This window comes from Salvelinus alpinus, chromosome 27 (assembly GCF_045679555.1).
Source record: "Salvelinus alpinus chromosome 27, SLU_Salpinus.1, whole genome shotgun sequence".
Classification (NCBI taxonomy): domain Eukaryota; kingdom Metazoa; phylum Chordata; class Actinopteri; order Salmoniformes; family Salmonidae; genus Salvelinus; species Salvelinus alpinus.
This window is the reverse complement of record NC_092112.1, coordinates 29,863,792-29,878,694: the sequence shown is the minus strand read 5'-3', so window position 1 is coordinate 29,878,694 and position 14,903 is coordinate 29,863,792. Positions and strand designations below refer to the sequence as shown.

General features: G+C 44.2%; 1 protein-coding gene across 1 annotated transcript in view; it reads left to right on the top strand.

Annotated features, from left to right (window-relative positions):
- The window catches only part of galnt14 (UDP-N-acetyl-alpha-D-galactosamine:polypeptide N-acetylgalactosaminyltransferase 14 (GalNAc-T14)), a 119,571-nt gene that overhangs the window by 16,872 nt on the left and 87,796 nt on the right, over nucleotides 1-14,903 (top strand). Inside the window, exon 2 of the mRNA XM_071370188.1 lies at nucleotides 2,567-2,736. Within this exon, the coding sequence (XP_071226289.1) occupies nucleotides 2,567-2,736 (170 nt within the window). The remainder of the gene's footprint in view (nucleotides 1-2,566; nucleotides 2,737-14,903) is intronic.

The window sequence follows — 14,903 nt, the reverse complement described above, 5'->3', positions numbered from 1 at the left end:
TTCTTTCTTGAGAAATGGATCCTTGGTCGGGTGTTAGGGACTGTTGGAATTTGCTCAAGCCGGTCAACTTTGTTGTGACAGATCGATTTGCAGGCAGATTGTCTGTGTTGTCCAATTAGAATTGAATTCTGTTTGCTGCCTGGGCCAATAAAACACAACCACTTTGCCCAGATTGGTGGGTGGCATCATGGGGTGAGATTGACACTGCTGGAGATGACAAAGTGAATAGGTGAGCACCAGTTTAGCATTCCCTCTGTGGATTCAGCTGTCAACCATCGTAACTCTGAGAAAACCTCTGAAGGCAAAACATTCATTGGTGACGTGTCAATGTTGTTCTCAAGCTTTTTGGGGAGTTGAATTTGTCTACATTCAGATAACTTCATTCTGTAGAGATCATTAAATGAAGAAAACAGATTTCATCCTCAAATATTCTGTACACATAACCCCCTTTTACTACATCAACTTTTATTATGGGAAATATATAACAGAAAGATATGCCTTAATGAAAATATATTATCTTGTATTTTGCCAGGTTGCGCCCCCCAGCCATTTGGTCCAACTAATGCAGAAAGCAGACATCTGCAATTATCCACCTCTATTACAGACTTGTAGGATGCTGTTGTGAGTCTTGTAAAGTGGCAGAGCATGACATCTCCCGCCAGACTGACAAGGCCTTGAAAGATATCGGCAGCATGCTAACGAGGGAATTGACCCACCACACGGACGGACAGATACCTGGCTTTAAAGACCCTAACGACTCATTACTGTCCTCCTAATGTGGGTAGGATGCACCACTTATCTCCCAACTTGTTTACCCTAGTCTTTCCCCTGTTCTCTCTCCTCCTCTCCTTTGTTTCCTCCCCTTCTCTTTCCTGTTCTCTCCCCTCTCTTCTCAGTCTCCTCTCACAGTCACAGGCCAGCAGTGTCCTCTGGGAATAATGGGCTTGGCCAGTTACGACAGAGGAGCTGATGTGAGCTGCCCCCCTATGGCTCTGTGGTCATTGCCAAGTGCCCTTGTGCTTGTATCACCTCATTTAGGTTAGAACCCCACCACCTTCTATCTACTGCATCGTCTCCTCAATGGCTTTGTCTCGTGAAATGATCCTTCTTAAGAGCAAGCAATAAATTGCATCACCATTTCATCACCTGTGTATGAAATTAATACTGCCCTTCCCATTGTGATTTAAATGGAAGCAGTCATGTCAAGGAAAGTAATGGGATCCCTAGTTGTTTTGTAGTGTTCAATAAGATGATGCTGTGTTTTGACGTTATTACATGTTTCCTGTTTCTGGAGGTCATTTATTTCATGTCTGTTTGTGTAATGGGAAGAGGCATTGAGACGGCTGGCTAGTCGTCATAACGATGGCGCCGGGAGACAAGTCTGGTAAATATAATGAATCCACAGGATCTTGAGCAGATTCTCAGTTCCAGGTGTATAGGCCACAAACAAAAGCACCATGAAATAAAAGATGGAATTCTGGAATGGCTCCCTCAGGCTACCTGCATCTCCCCTGAGTTTTGCCTGAGGACTCTAGGCTATGTCATTCTGCTTAAAAAGATTCAATTGAATTTGCTGCGTTTTGTATGCGAAACAGAGAGCCAACTCCTTGCCACGACCTCCAGCAGGTTCTTCCTGAAGGTGGATTAAGTTTCTGGTGCATTGATGCAAAAAGCCCTAAGCCAGGGAACATATTAGTAGGCTGTATTATCCTCTCAATGACCAACAATTACCCCTGCGCTGCATTGCATGGAATTCAGATTTAATCACTCAGTATCAGCAGGCAGTGATTCATGAGCCTTGTAAGCCTTCAGTCACAAAGTCGGCTGCCTTTTGTTACCCCAGGCCATGGGGGACATGACAGCTTCACCCAGAGCCCTCCCCTGCTGCCTGCCTGCCTCTACACTGGGCTTGCAGTAGGATAAGTGCTTGTGTGTGTGCGTGCGTGTGTTTGTGAGCCTGTGCTGGGGATTTTTCAGTAGACTCCATTCAAACTGTAATCGGGAGAAACTAGCAACCTGCTAGCTTGCTAATCACCATTCACTCAGCCATCATCCAGGCTGAGTGAAACATAGACCTCTGGCTACCTTCAGCCCTAATGGCTGGAGCTGCCGAATCTGGCACATCAGCAAAAAAAAGAAGAAAATGATAGCAGGAAATATGAGGCTCCGGTTTATGGGTGATTTCAAGATGCTGCCGCTTCACAAAATAGGCTGGTTTTATTAGACTATAATTGATACGCCCTCCAGATTCTGCACCAGCAAATGCGGAGGTGTGTGTGCATCGTCTGCCTGTTTGTCTCCATGGTTGTCGAATTGTCGTCGTTATGTTGAGGAATTATTGCGAGGATGGGGACTTGCCAAAATGCTGCCATCAATTGTTATATTTATGACAGTGTAGACTTAATTTAATATCATAACAAGCCAAAAACCTGTACATGAGCTTACAGCACAACTTCCACAGTTGGAAACTGGGGTTTTATTGCATGTTTGAAAGTGAATTCTACCCCAGCAAGTTGTTGAGTTTCTACAGTGTTTGTGTGATGAGTTGAATGTTTTTATGTTTCAGATCTCGGAGGCAGAATGGGACGACCTCCTGGAAGAGTTTGAAGAGAAGAACTACCTTAACGCCAGGCGATGGAAACCAGGACAAGACCCGTACAAACTGTATGCCTTCAACCAGAGAGAGAGTGAGAGGATACCCAGCAACAGAGTTCTCAGAGACACACGACATTACAGGTAACCTACACAGCACAGTACACTTACATAGCCCATTGATTGGTGTGTGTGTGTGTGTGTGTGTGTGTGTGTGTGTGTGTGTGTGTGTGTGTGTGTGTGTGTGTGTGTGTGTGTGTGTGTGTGTGTGAGAAGGCGTTTGCGAGGATGAATAATATCCGTCTAAATAGCCCATATTATGCCAGATCACTCTGGCTGTGACAGGGCTGCATGTATCTACTTCTGTGTAAGCTAACGATAGCTTGTTTCCCCACATTGTGGCTCTGCTCCTCCTGAGGAGGAGGACATGTTTTTTAGCAGATGAGGGAGTTGATGTGTCAGAGGGAAGGCTGTATAGTGGCAGCTACAAGCTGCATAGAAAGAGATAATTGCCACATGCGCTGTAGCAGTTTGTGTGAAAACACTCCCACTTCATTGCTCCCATAACATTGCCTTCATTTGTATGCTTCCAATAAGACTAAGGCCTTTAGTCTTAAAGTGGATATTATTCAAATCCTCACTGCACTGCTGATGTCTCAAATATCATTAACCAACTAATCCTACATGAATCCATCAAAGATAGCCTCTGCTTTTACACTGATTTCCACCAGAATGAAAAGAACATAGAGGATGCTACCAGGACCGGCCCGCTCATTAGGCAGGATTAGGTGGAGCAGGTGCAGCAGATTGACGAGGGCGGCATTATCTAAGCTAAACTGACCAACACGCACCTCCAACAACACATAAAACCTCACATAATTCTGCCCAAAAACAATGTCAATTTCTCTCAACCAATGGCATATGGGCTTTATAGGTGAGCGCTTATGACACCCTGTGATAAGCAGTGCCCACTTTGTCATAGGCCGAGACACAAAATATTTATCTTGTCCATTCCCAGCGCGCCTCTCCAGGGTGCTGTTGGAGAGACGCATCACTGCGGCGCTCCACCAACATTTTGTCCCAAAAAATGATCTAACATAAATCATGTAGCAGATATAGGATATGGTAGAAAGAGTGTGGCCTTTTCTGTAGCCTACAGGCTGGAGATAAAATGTTTGACAATGTAATGAGACGGAAACTTTTTACATCATGCAGGTTTCTCCGATTAAATAGCCTAACCTAAATTGCGCCCAATCAAAATAAAATGTGCTGACATGTTAACAAACAACAGGACAGGTCAAAGTTAAATGGACAATATGGAATGGACAATCAGGTTACTCACAACTACTGTCCCCTAGTTTCATCCCATGGGGTAAATTATCATGATCAGTAGTTTCAAGTTTATATCCGTACATTTATTACAAGCAGTTTTGATGTCTTCACTGTTATTATACGATGTAGAAAATAGTAAAAATAAAGAAAAATCCTGGAATGAGTAGATGTGTCCAAACTTTTGACTGGTACTGTACGTATTTTCAACTTTCATTCAGAACTGAAAATGAACCTGATTTCAATGTCCAGAAAATACTGTAAGTATTCAGAACCTAAATTGAACCTAACTTCAACGTCTGCAAAATACGTATTTAGGTCGGCAGAACGTCCAGGACCGCCCTGGATGCTACTATAAGTGGAAAACCCGCAGTTATCAAACACCCTGTTTGCAAATATCATAGGATGATTTCTGACCATACAGTATAAACACAGACTTGGCAGCGACCTACTCACTGATGTGATGTTTTCATTAATGAAACCAGTTTAACATTATGCTGACACAGCCTACCCTCTAAATATTTAACTTACATACTAAAACCCTTAGGAGGCGAGAAAATCATGTTACTTTACCCAGACTAATCTGCTGGCATGAAATTTTCATTTTTAGAGCACAATGCTATTTCAACCTAATTTGACAGTGATGTTAAGCTTCTTTTCCATTCTGTTTTTAGGACTATTAGCTGCTTAAGCTGTGTGTGTATTCTGTGGATGTTGTTTTGTCGCATGTGTGTGTGCCCGTGTGTATAACAAGCAATTGTTTCCAATGCCTACAGTACAGTGTATGACGATGCTGTGTGTGGAGATCTCAGGCTCAGTATGGTTCAGGCTCTAGGCCCACTCAGTTCTTCTTGACTTTGGTAGACAGTTAAGGACACTGATGCGCCTCTCAGCCATACTCCCATCTCCCACGGTTTCTCCCATCCACCCTGGACTGAAGGGTGAGAATCGAAGGACCTCTATTGAATTTCACTATGAGCGGCGCGTTTGTCTCCAGCACTCAGGAGCCGTCTGCTTATTAGCCTCAGCAGCAAACGCTGCTTATGTTATCCATCTGATCTGCTCAGACCAAACAAAGGAGAAAGAGAGATGTTTGTCTTCATCATAGACATTATAGTGTAATGTTAGAAGTTTTAATTTCATCTTAGAATTTTTTGCCCTTCATTATAAACTCAGCAAAAAAAGAAACGGCCCTTTTTCAGAACCCTGTCTTTCAAGGATAATTCATAAAAATCCAAATAACTTCACAGATCTTCATTGTAAAGGGTTTAAACACTGTTTCCCATGCTTGTTCAATGAACCATAAACAATTAATGAACATGCACCTGTGGAACGGTCGTTAAGACACTAACAGCTTAAAGACGGTAGGCAATTAAGGTCACAGTTATGAAAACTTAGGACACTAAAGAGGCCATTCTACTGACACAAAAAGAAATGTGCCCAGGATCCCTGCTCATTTGCGTGAACGTACCTTAGGCATGATGCAAGGAGGCATGAGGACTGCAGATGTGGCCAGGGCAATAAATTGCAATGTCCATACTGTGAGACGCCTAAGACAGAGCTACAGGGAGACAGGACAGACAGCTGATCGTCCTCGCAGTGGCAGACCACGTGTAACAACACCTGCACAGGATCGGTACATCCGAACATCACACCTGCGGAACAGGTACAGGATGGCAACAACAACTGCCCGAGTTACACCAGGAACGCACAATCCCTCCATCAGTGCTCAGACTGTCCGCAATAGGCTGAGGGAGGCTGGACTGAGGGCTTGTAGGCCTGTTGTAAGGCAGGGCCTCACCAGACATCACCGGCAACAACGTCGCCTCTGGGAACAAACCCACCGTCGCTGGACCAGACAGGACTGGCAAAAAGTGCTCTTCACTGACGAGTTGCGGTTTTGTCTCACCAGGGGTGATGGTCGGATCCGCGTTTATCGTCAAAGGAATGAGCATTACACCGAGGCCTATACCCCGGAGCGGGATCGATTTGGAGGTGGAGGGTCCGTCATGGTCTGGGGCGGTGTGTGTCACAGCATCATCGGACTGAGCTTGTTGTCATTGCAGGTAATCTCAACGCTGTTCGTTACAGGGAAGACATCCTCCTCCCTCATGTGGTACCCTTCCTGCGGGCTCATCCTGACATGACCCTCCAGCATGACAATGCCACCAGCCATACTTCTTGTTCTGTGTGTGATTTCCTGCAAGACAGGAATGTCAGTGTTCTGTCATGGCCAGTGAAGAGCCCATATCTCAATCCCATTGAGCAAGTCTGGGACCTGTTGGATTGGAGGGTGAGGGCTAGGGCCATTCCCCCCCAGAAATGTCCGGGTACTTGCGAATGCCATGGTGGAAGAGTGGGGTAACATTGCCAGCAAGAACTGGCAAATTTGGTACAGTCCATGAGGAGGAGATGCACTGCAGTACTTAATGCAACTGGTGGACACACCAGATACTGACTGTTACTTTTGATTTTGACCCCCCCTTTGTTCAGGGACACATTATTCCATTTCTGCTAGTCCAATGTCTGTGGAACTTGTTCAGTTTATGTCTCAGTTGTTGAATCTTGTTATGTTCATACAAATATTTACTCATGTTAAGTTTGCTGAAAATAAACGCAGTTGACAGTGAGAGGACGTTTCTTTTTCTGCTGAGTTTAGTTACCTGCCTGGACATGTGCTGATCCTCACATCTGTTTTATGCATTTTCCCTGGTGGGAGATGGCTGCTGCATTGTTGATGAAAATGGGTCAATTACTCATTTGTAACATTTCTCTAAATTGCTTACAGCTATGGGATATTTTCATATGAACAACTGAACACCCCAATCTGGGTCAGCTAGCTATATTTGAAGGCCCAGTTTACTGTAAATCCATGCGTTTATGAGTTAGTATCTTTTGGATACACAAGAGAGGAAGTAGCAGTGGAAGCCAGAAAAAAAGCCATTGCAACTTATGTGTTGTGATAATTGCGTTGTTTGCTCGATAACCTCTTAGTTCATATGCCTTGTGACCGTGATATATAGGCCTAAGGCCAATAACAATAGGAAGTCACAGTGGCAGAATAAATTCAACCACACATTTGTTTCATCCCAAAACTGGAGAGCAACATCTGTCCAGTGAATTCCACAAAGCGTATTGCATGTAACAAACAGTTACATGACCTACAGCATGGTCAAACAAGTTAATGGTTACGATATTTTCGGACCACTAAACAACTATTGATTTAGAACCATGGAGAGTTACCGCAAGTCGCAAAGAAAACAGGAGCTGCCTCCACTATTCCAGTACCATTTCAACTTCAACATTTCAACATTGTAACGGTGACGCTGGGAGTCAGGAAGCAGGTGAAGGTGGTGAGTTGAATAATAATAATGAACATAGAGCGATACAAAACAAGAGCATGTCTGGACAGAAACAATACTGCCTGAAGAGTGATGCTAGGGAGTGCTAGATAAAGGGCGAGTAATCAGGGTAGTGATGGAGTCCAGGTGGCCTCATGATGGGGCGCAGGTGTGCGTAATGAGGGTTGCCAGGTGTGCGTAATGAGGGTTGCCAGGTGTGCGTGATGATGGTTTGCCAGGACCGGTGGTTAGTAAACCGGCGACATCGAACGCCGGAGCAGAGGAGCTGGAGTAGACATGACAAACATAATCAAATCATCTATGCTTAGTCTAATACAGTGACAACTGAAGTATACCAAAAAACTATTTAGTTCAATCAACGTAAGCTAAATATGATGTGGCTGTCCATGGTTCTGATATCTTTGTTTGTTTGTTTGTTTGTGTGTGTGTGTGTGTGTGTGTGTGTGTGTGTGTGTGTGTGTGTGTGTGTGTGTGTGTGTGTGTGTGTGTGTGTGTGTGTGTGTGTGTGTGTGTGTGTGTGTGTGTGTGTGTGTGTGTGTGTGTGTGTGTGTGTGTGTGTGTGTGTGTGTGTGTGTGTGTGTGTGTGTGTGTGTGTGTGTGTGTGTCGTGTAAGTAGAAAAATCATGTTGACTCACCCTACCTGTAGAGAAACGGCAATGCCATCCTCATTTCTTTCATGTTGACGAACCTGTCTATGACTCTGTCATACAGCAAACGCTATTATTTTTTGTTGTCTTAGGCTACGTGGCTGAAATGCTTGCTCGCTAGCCTAACTTCCATTCATGGGCAACGTTAGCTGGTTAATATTAGCCTTCTACATCTAGCTACATATTGAACTTCCATCGTCTCAGGCCAGGGACACAACAATGTATGAATTAATGGTTGGATCAGAATCGCTGTTATAATCATTGGCCAGTACGGAGAATTAAGTAAAACCACACGTCCAAATCCCTATCTCCATCCATGGCTAATTTAGGAAAGAGACAATTTTAGCTAGCTAGGACAACAACACAACGAGATGCAACAATTCACGTTTTTCTGTCAATGACGTAGGCTCTCAATGGGATTTGATATGAGTGACGCCAAAATCCAAGCTGGCTTCCATTGACACTTTAAAATGTGTATTTTTGGTGCGCCAGAACCATTCACATTTGAGCTCGCTCAATGCTGATTGGCACATTTTTTATACTTTTTTTTATCAAGGGAGGCCAGATGCTCGCTGGCTTCCCTTGCCTTCAATGCTACGGGCGGCAACAATGTCATACTCGTTTGGACCAGACAGCATCAGATAGATGGCTTACACGTGGAGAGAGATAGGGGACGGTTTTTCGCTTGCTCGTATGCTTTCTCCTGTGAGATACATTTATCCTCTTGCGAATTGAAGGAACATTACGAAACACAGAGAGACGAAATATCAGTTATTTTTTACAGTGAGGATACGTGAGGATAAATGGAAAAGCTTTCCACAGAATCAGTTATTTGCATCTCGTGATCTACAAACATGTACGTTGAGCACAAATCTAACCACAATGATTAGCCAAGATCCAGTTTGAAAAGCCAAATTGAGAGTTTTTTGAATGGAGGTTGGTTGTTGCTTTTGAGCTTAGGGTAGAAAGCCCTTCCTTCCTGTGTCATTGATCGGGTCAGTCAGAGGGAGCCTCAGGCTTGTCCACACATTGACCTGGCTTCAACCTGTCTGTCAGCCATCGTATCGCTCCATCGCTTACAAGACAACCACTTGTCTCACTCCCTCTCTCTTCTTTCAGGTCCCCCTGCGGAAAGAGAGAGGAAATGTGTGTGTGTATGTGACTGCGTGTGAGCGGTAGAAATTAGTCAGGTATTGATTGCTCCTCTGTATTTGGCTGACACCAGATCTACGGTCAGCCGGTCACCAGGACCTTTGCTATTACACAAGCCTCGCCCCCTTCTGGGACACACATCAAACCAGTTTAATAAACTGGGACTGGCATCCAGCCTTTGTTTAGGGATTCATATTTACTCTAAACCTGAAACCTCAGCCGCATTATGCCGTTTCAGCAGGTCTGAAAATACTGTATATCCTCACGATGTCTGCCACGTCTCATTTCACTGTAATATTTATGTTGAATTGATGCCAGTGAATATTCACCACAGTCATTCCTCCCTGTAGACAGACACTAACCCATTCTATTGTTACGAGCTGCCTGCCGTCAGCCCAGAGTGACGTTCCTAGAGCAAAGACTTTCATAGCAGTCACCACACCTAGTGCCTTTCTTCACCTGGTAGCTAGGCTGCTTTGTGAGTGGGGGGAAACGTTGCTGTGACATTTGGTATGTTGTGCAGGGTGGCTCAGTGCGGGCGGTGGTGTAGGAAGGCAGCTGTGCTTAGAGAGGAAGTTTGCTCTCCATATTTCCCCACAGACTCCCCTCCCTCCGCCTGTCAGTCAGCCATCGATCTCCATTGCAGCACGGTGCTTTAGTAATTACACAGAAAACACAGTGCAGAAAATAAGTTAATTGCTCTCTGCTACCACCTGGGTTGTTGTTGTAGCTCGATCTAAATGTGTCCTGGAAATATAGCAGTCTTTACTGACTCACTTATGGCCGGCCTGTTTATACCTGAACAGCTCAATGTTGACTCTAAAAAAATAAACTACCATCATCTATATACAATAATGTCCTCCACCCTCCACCTCTTGTTGTGTGTAGAGCCTGCAATCCACTGTGCCTAAATCCAACATGAATCATTCAACTCCTGTCAGTCTCCTAGTAAAACATTGTTGCAGCTCACACAGCTCCACAGGCTTGATTAAGATGCCAGGGAAGGCTATTGAACAGGGTGAGTTCTCTTCTAAGAAGGGGAATTCTTCACCTTTGATTAAAAAAAGGGGGCTGTATTGAAATTGCGATTGCTAAAGCACTGTACACCTCACAGTATGAGAAGTTTCATAACACATTCTCACTCAGGTTACTGTAGAAAACCTTCACAGGCTCTACTCACATTTCATTAAAGTTTCTCAGTCAAATTTGATCAACTTTTTGCCTTTGTCAGATAACTTGAATATAGTATATACGTACACAGTATGCAACATCAGTAAAGGTTGTGTGAAACAGTTTGAAATACTGGCATGAGCCATCATTAGTCAATATTGAAATATAATACAATGCTGGCTACCAAAATGTATTTTTTTTTACATAGACATTACACAATCTCTACCTCCGCTGTTGCACTAGTACAAACAACAATTCTACCATTCCTTAACTGGAGCTAGTTTAACCAGGACCTGTGATCCTGTGGCTGGGACTGGGTTTCAGCCATGGTGACACGTGACTCAGCCAGTGACCCGTGACTCAGGTTACAGAGTAATGCCCTCTTTTTCCCTCTCCAGCATCCTGCTGCACCATACACCCCCTGCACTATGGTGGGCTTCGGACTGCACTCTGCATAGAGAAAGAAAGAAAGAAAGGAGAGAGCGAGAGAGAGGGGGGTCAGAGAGACAGACACAGACACAGAGAGATGGATCAGTGTTTCCCTCTTTATGGCAGTCTCATCAAAGACTAAAGTGGAAGAGAGAGGGGCCCCTGATTAACGCCAGCAGGGCCCCCTGGCTGCTTTCTCCGGTCCTGTGATGTGAAAGAGAGGAAATTGGGCTGTCAGAAGCCTGAGAGGTCTGGTATTATCCTCCAGGGCTGTTTCACTGTCGTGTCCCCTCTCTTTTGTCTCTCTTTTTTAATCTTATTTCTTGTCCTGCTGCCTAATGAAATAATTCATGCAAATGGTGTGGGCGAATAGAGCCGAGTGGAGGGCAGATGAAAGACGAGGAGGAGGCTGATCAGCCGGGCCAGGCGTATGAGCATTTTAGGTGAGTGCTAATGCTGTCCTATGATAAGCAGTGCCAACTATGTTAAAGGCAGGGGTGCAAAATATTTCACTTGTCCATTCCCATGCAGTCAAAGTAAAATGGCAGTATGGAAAATCAGGCTACTCATAACTGCTGTCCAGGAGGGGCTCCCGAGTGGCGCAGCGGTCTAAGGCACTGCATCTCAGTGCTAGGGGCAGTGCTAGGGGCATCACTACAGACCCTGGTTAGATTCCAGGCTGTATCACAACCGGCCGTGATTGGGATTCCCATAGGGCAGTGCACAATTGGCCCAGCGTCGTCCGGGTTAGGGTTAGGCCGTCATTGTACATAAGAATTTGTTCTTAACTGACTTGCCTGGTTAAGTAAAACAAAAAAAAGGAGTCATTATCAGTAGTGTCAAGTTTCTATCCGTACATGAGCTGATCATAGTGAAAAATGTCCCACTGTAAACACATTGATTCTCATTGCAAATAGGCTCAGGATAACTCCTGATAAAGTTGGGAAGGATATTCAGAGCTTAAATAGCCAAATTGCTTAGTCACAGGAATCAGGACTAGTAAAGCCAATGCAACTGCCTATTTTACAAACGGTAGGCCTACCACATGGATGGGCATTCATAAGATTCCATTGGGGAACGATACTGTAGACTACACCCCAGTAAGCAGGGACTGACACCGATGTCTTTTGGACATCTTTTTCTTGTCCTGTGTGGACCAGCCGTCTTTTTTTGGTGTTTTACAAACGTTAGGCCTATCACATAGATGGGCAATCATAAAATTCCATTTCGGGCCAACACTGTAGGCTACACCTCAGTAAGCACGTCTGTCCGGACGTCATTTTTTGGTTTAGTCCGCACCGGCCTTGATTTTCACGTCCACGGACATAGATTTTTGGTCCAGTCTGATAAAACACACAGGTGCAAAATCAAGGTGACTTACAAAAATTAGGAGGACCAAGAGCATGAGAGGGAGTGCAGTGATGTAATGTCCACAACTAAAGAATCATTGTGGAATCTGCAAAGACACATATCCCGAAAGCATGGTGGTGTACTTACTATGTGCAAATGCTAAAAGAAAGGAATGAGGTAGATAGCTAAGTAAGTGTGTCAGAAAAGTAGAAAAGTATTTATAAACAAAAATCGGATCACTTAAAAGTCTCGGCCCATTAGGCCTGGCATATTGCAACTTTCAAGGAGCTTTCCATTTTGATTGGGTTATTTTGCCTAAAAACCTTCAGGCCTTCCTATAGAAAAAAAAACTCTGCATCCCTGCCCAGCCTGGCAAGAGTGTCCAAAAGGGTTTTAGCATCCCCAGTGGCTCTGCAAGCGTGGAGAGGATATGCTGGCCTGCTCTCCGGGCACCATCGCATGAGCCTGAAGCCACAGACTCTGGCCAAACTGATGTTTCTAAACATGAATTCAAAGAGTAAGCCTAATAAGCCTAATAAGGCATTTTTTGTTTAATTTGTATTTCATTCTAAGTAAGTCACAGCCTACAGTATATGCGCAATTTACAGACTATAATGATTTAATACAACGTGATGTTGTTTAAATGCTGATTGCTTAATGTCCCTGACTCCCTACCAGCCTAGTATGTTGCGCAAGCAAATGTTTCACAATGTATTTCTTTGTAGGCTATAGCCTTGAAATAATTGAAATAATATAACCTAAATAATTAATTTACGTTCCTTCTTAGGCTCCCTGTCTGTGTCCTGACCTATTTAGAGTGTTTATATGCTGTTTAATATAACATGTAGCCTATTTGAAATGATGAGCGTTTCTTACGTTCACATTCACATTCACATTCACATTCAGTTTATTATAATAATTTTTATTCAAATCATATAATTTGGTTTCAATACTTCAAAACGAAATGGTAGATTCAGGTAGTCACCAAAATGTGGTTAAATTGTGATTTTAATGAATAGAGAAAATTTGAAGCTGCAGTTGTTTTTCCTGTGAGTGAGAAGCGGTTTTTAGAGGAGCGGTTGGAAAGTCCGTTCACAATCACATCCCCTGAGAAATAATAAGTATTTTTAACGTCCGTTCACAATCACACCCCCAACGAAAACACACTGCGCTGCCGTAAGCTCTCTCTCTCTCTCAGGGCATCAGGATTTTGGTTCACATTGCTGTCTCTGAACTGTTGTTGTTGTTCTAGGGAGCAGCAAGGCATACGCAATCAACGTCAGCTTCAATTCTTCGATTGAAATATCTCAAAAATGGGAAAAACAAAGGAGTCCTCTATTACACATGTAAAAGTCAGCGCCTTATTTTTAGCTGTGGGACTAATGACATTTTCACAGTGTAACTGAAATCTCTTCCTCAGTTCTTGTCTTGTACACAGAGATGGAGAGTTTGTAGGATCTGTCTGTGTCAGTTATGTCTGTTTCACCCCGTCTCATCTTGGTGTTCTATTTCAGCTCACTCCTCCTCGGCGTGTCTCCACTGACAGCTACTTTCTCAGGTGCCTCGGCTGCAGAGAGGGATGGTCCTTGGCTGGATGATTGACATAAAATACCACAGTGAACTTCTGATAAGATCTGGCCTCTCAGTCTGGGTTCAAATCAGCTGGTTAGCAGACGCTTCTCTCTGGGATAGTGACAGCTGAATAATCCTGTGTGTGTGTGGTTGGCGGTGCATATTTATACACTTGTTAGAGGTCTGTAAGAATGTTCTTCACTTCCTGAATGTGGTCTGAGTTGCTTAATAGGACTGGTGGTCTCTCATAAGACTGATCCAGTGCCCTCTGACATCATAAGGAGAAGCTGTTAAAGTGCCAGTGGGGTCTATCAGGTTACTGCTAATGTATGTTGTCATGCACCTAATATAGACCCCCTGCTATTCATGAGTGGTGCTGTAGCTATGCCAGCTTTGGCCTCTTCAGGCTTTCATTACCTGATCAACAGTATTGCATTACTCTCAGAAAGGGGCCGATCTGAAGTACATTAAAGGAAGTCAGTTTCAACACCTGAAAATGTTTTTTAGTGTAGGCCTACTATTTACTTTTATCAACATGATATGAGTGCTGGTTTCCCCAGTCAATACCCCTACAGTGCCATGTAGGACAAATTGAATGACGTTAGTTTGAGAATAATAACAACCAACATCTCTTACCTTGTTCACCTCTTCATATCCACTATCACATCCACCAGGTAACACTGTTTTCTTCCAGCTACACACTCTCCTTGTTCCGCCCAGATGCTCTCTACTCACCCATCTGCTCCTGTAGAAACCTCCTTCAAACCTAATTTCCTCCCGCTGCTGTCTGTGTATCAGGGTTATATTACCCTCTGCTTCCTCACCGGTAACCCATTCCCCAGCCCTGTCATGGTGCGCTGGGCCGGGCCCTGTAGAGCAGACGGGGTGGGTAAGGGAGGGAGAGGGAGAGAGAGAGGGAGAGGAGCAGTAAAGTACCAAGTAAGCTCTGTGGTAGCCCTGTATGGAGCTGTCATTGTGACCAGCGGGAGATACAGATGACAGACAGACTGGTACTGTGGGTGTGTTAGGGCCACTGATTACCATTGTCGGATAGAAGACCTCTCCATGGCTACACCATAGTCTTTTTCTCTTACTCTCTGGATGGCTCTCTCTCAGGGGTTTTGGTTTAGTTGCTTTTTCTTGTTTTGACTCTCTTTTCTGTGCTTCCTTTCTTTCAGTGGCTGTTGCAGGCTTCTACAGACGATATCTTTTACCCCCTGACCCTATATTTTCTCTCTGTGTTAAAGAAGTGCATTGATGTGTCCCATGACTGTCAGTGTCCCCCTCCCTCGTTTCACCA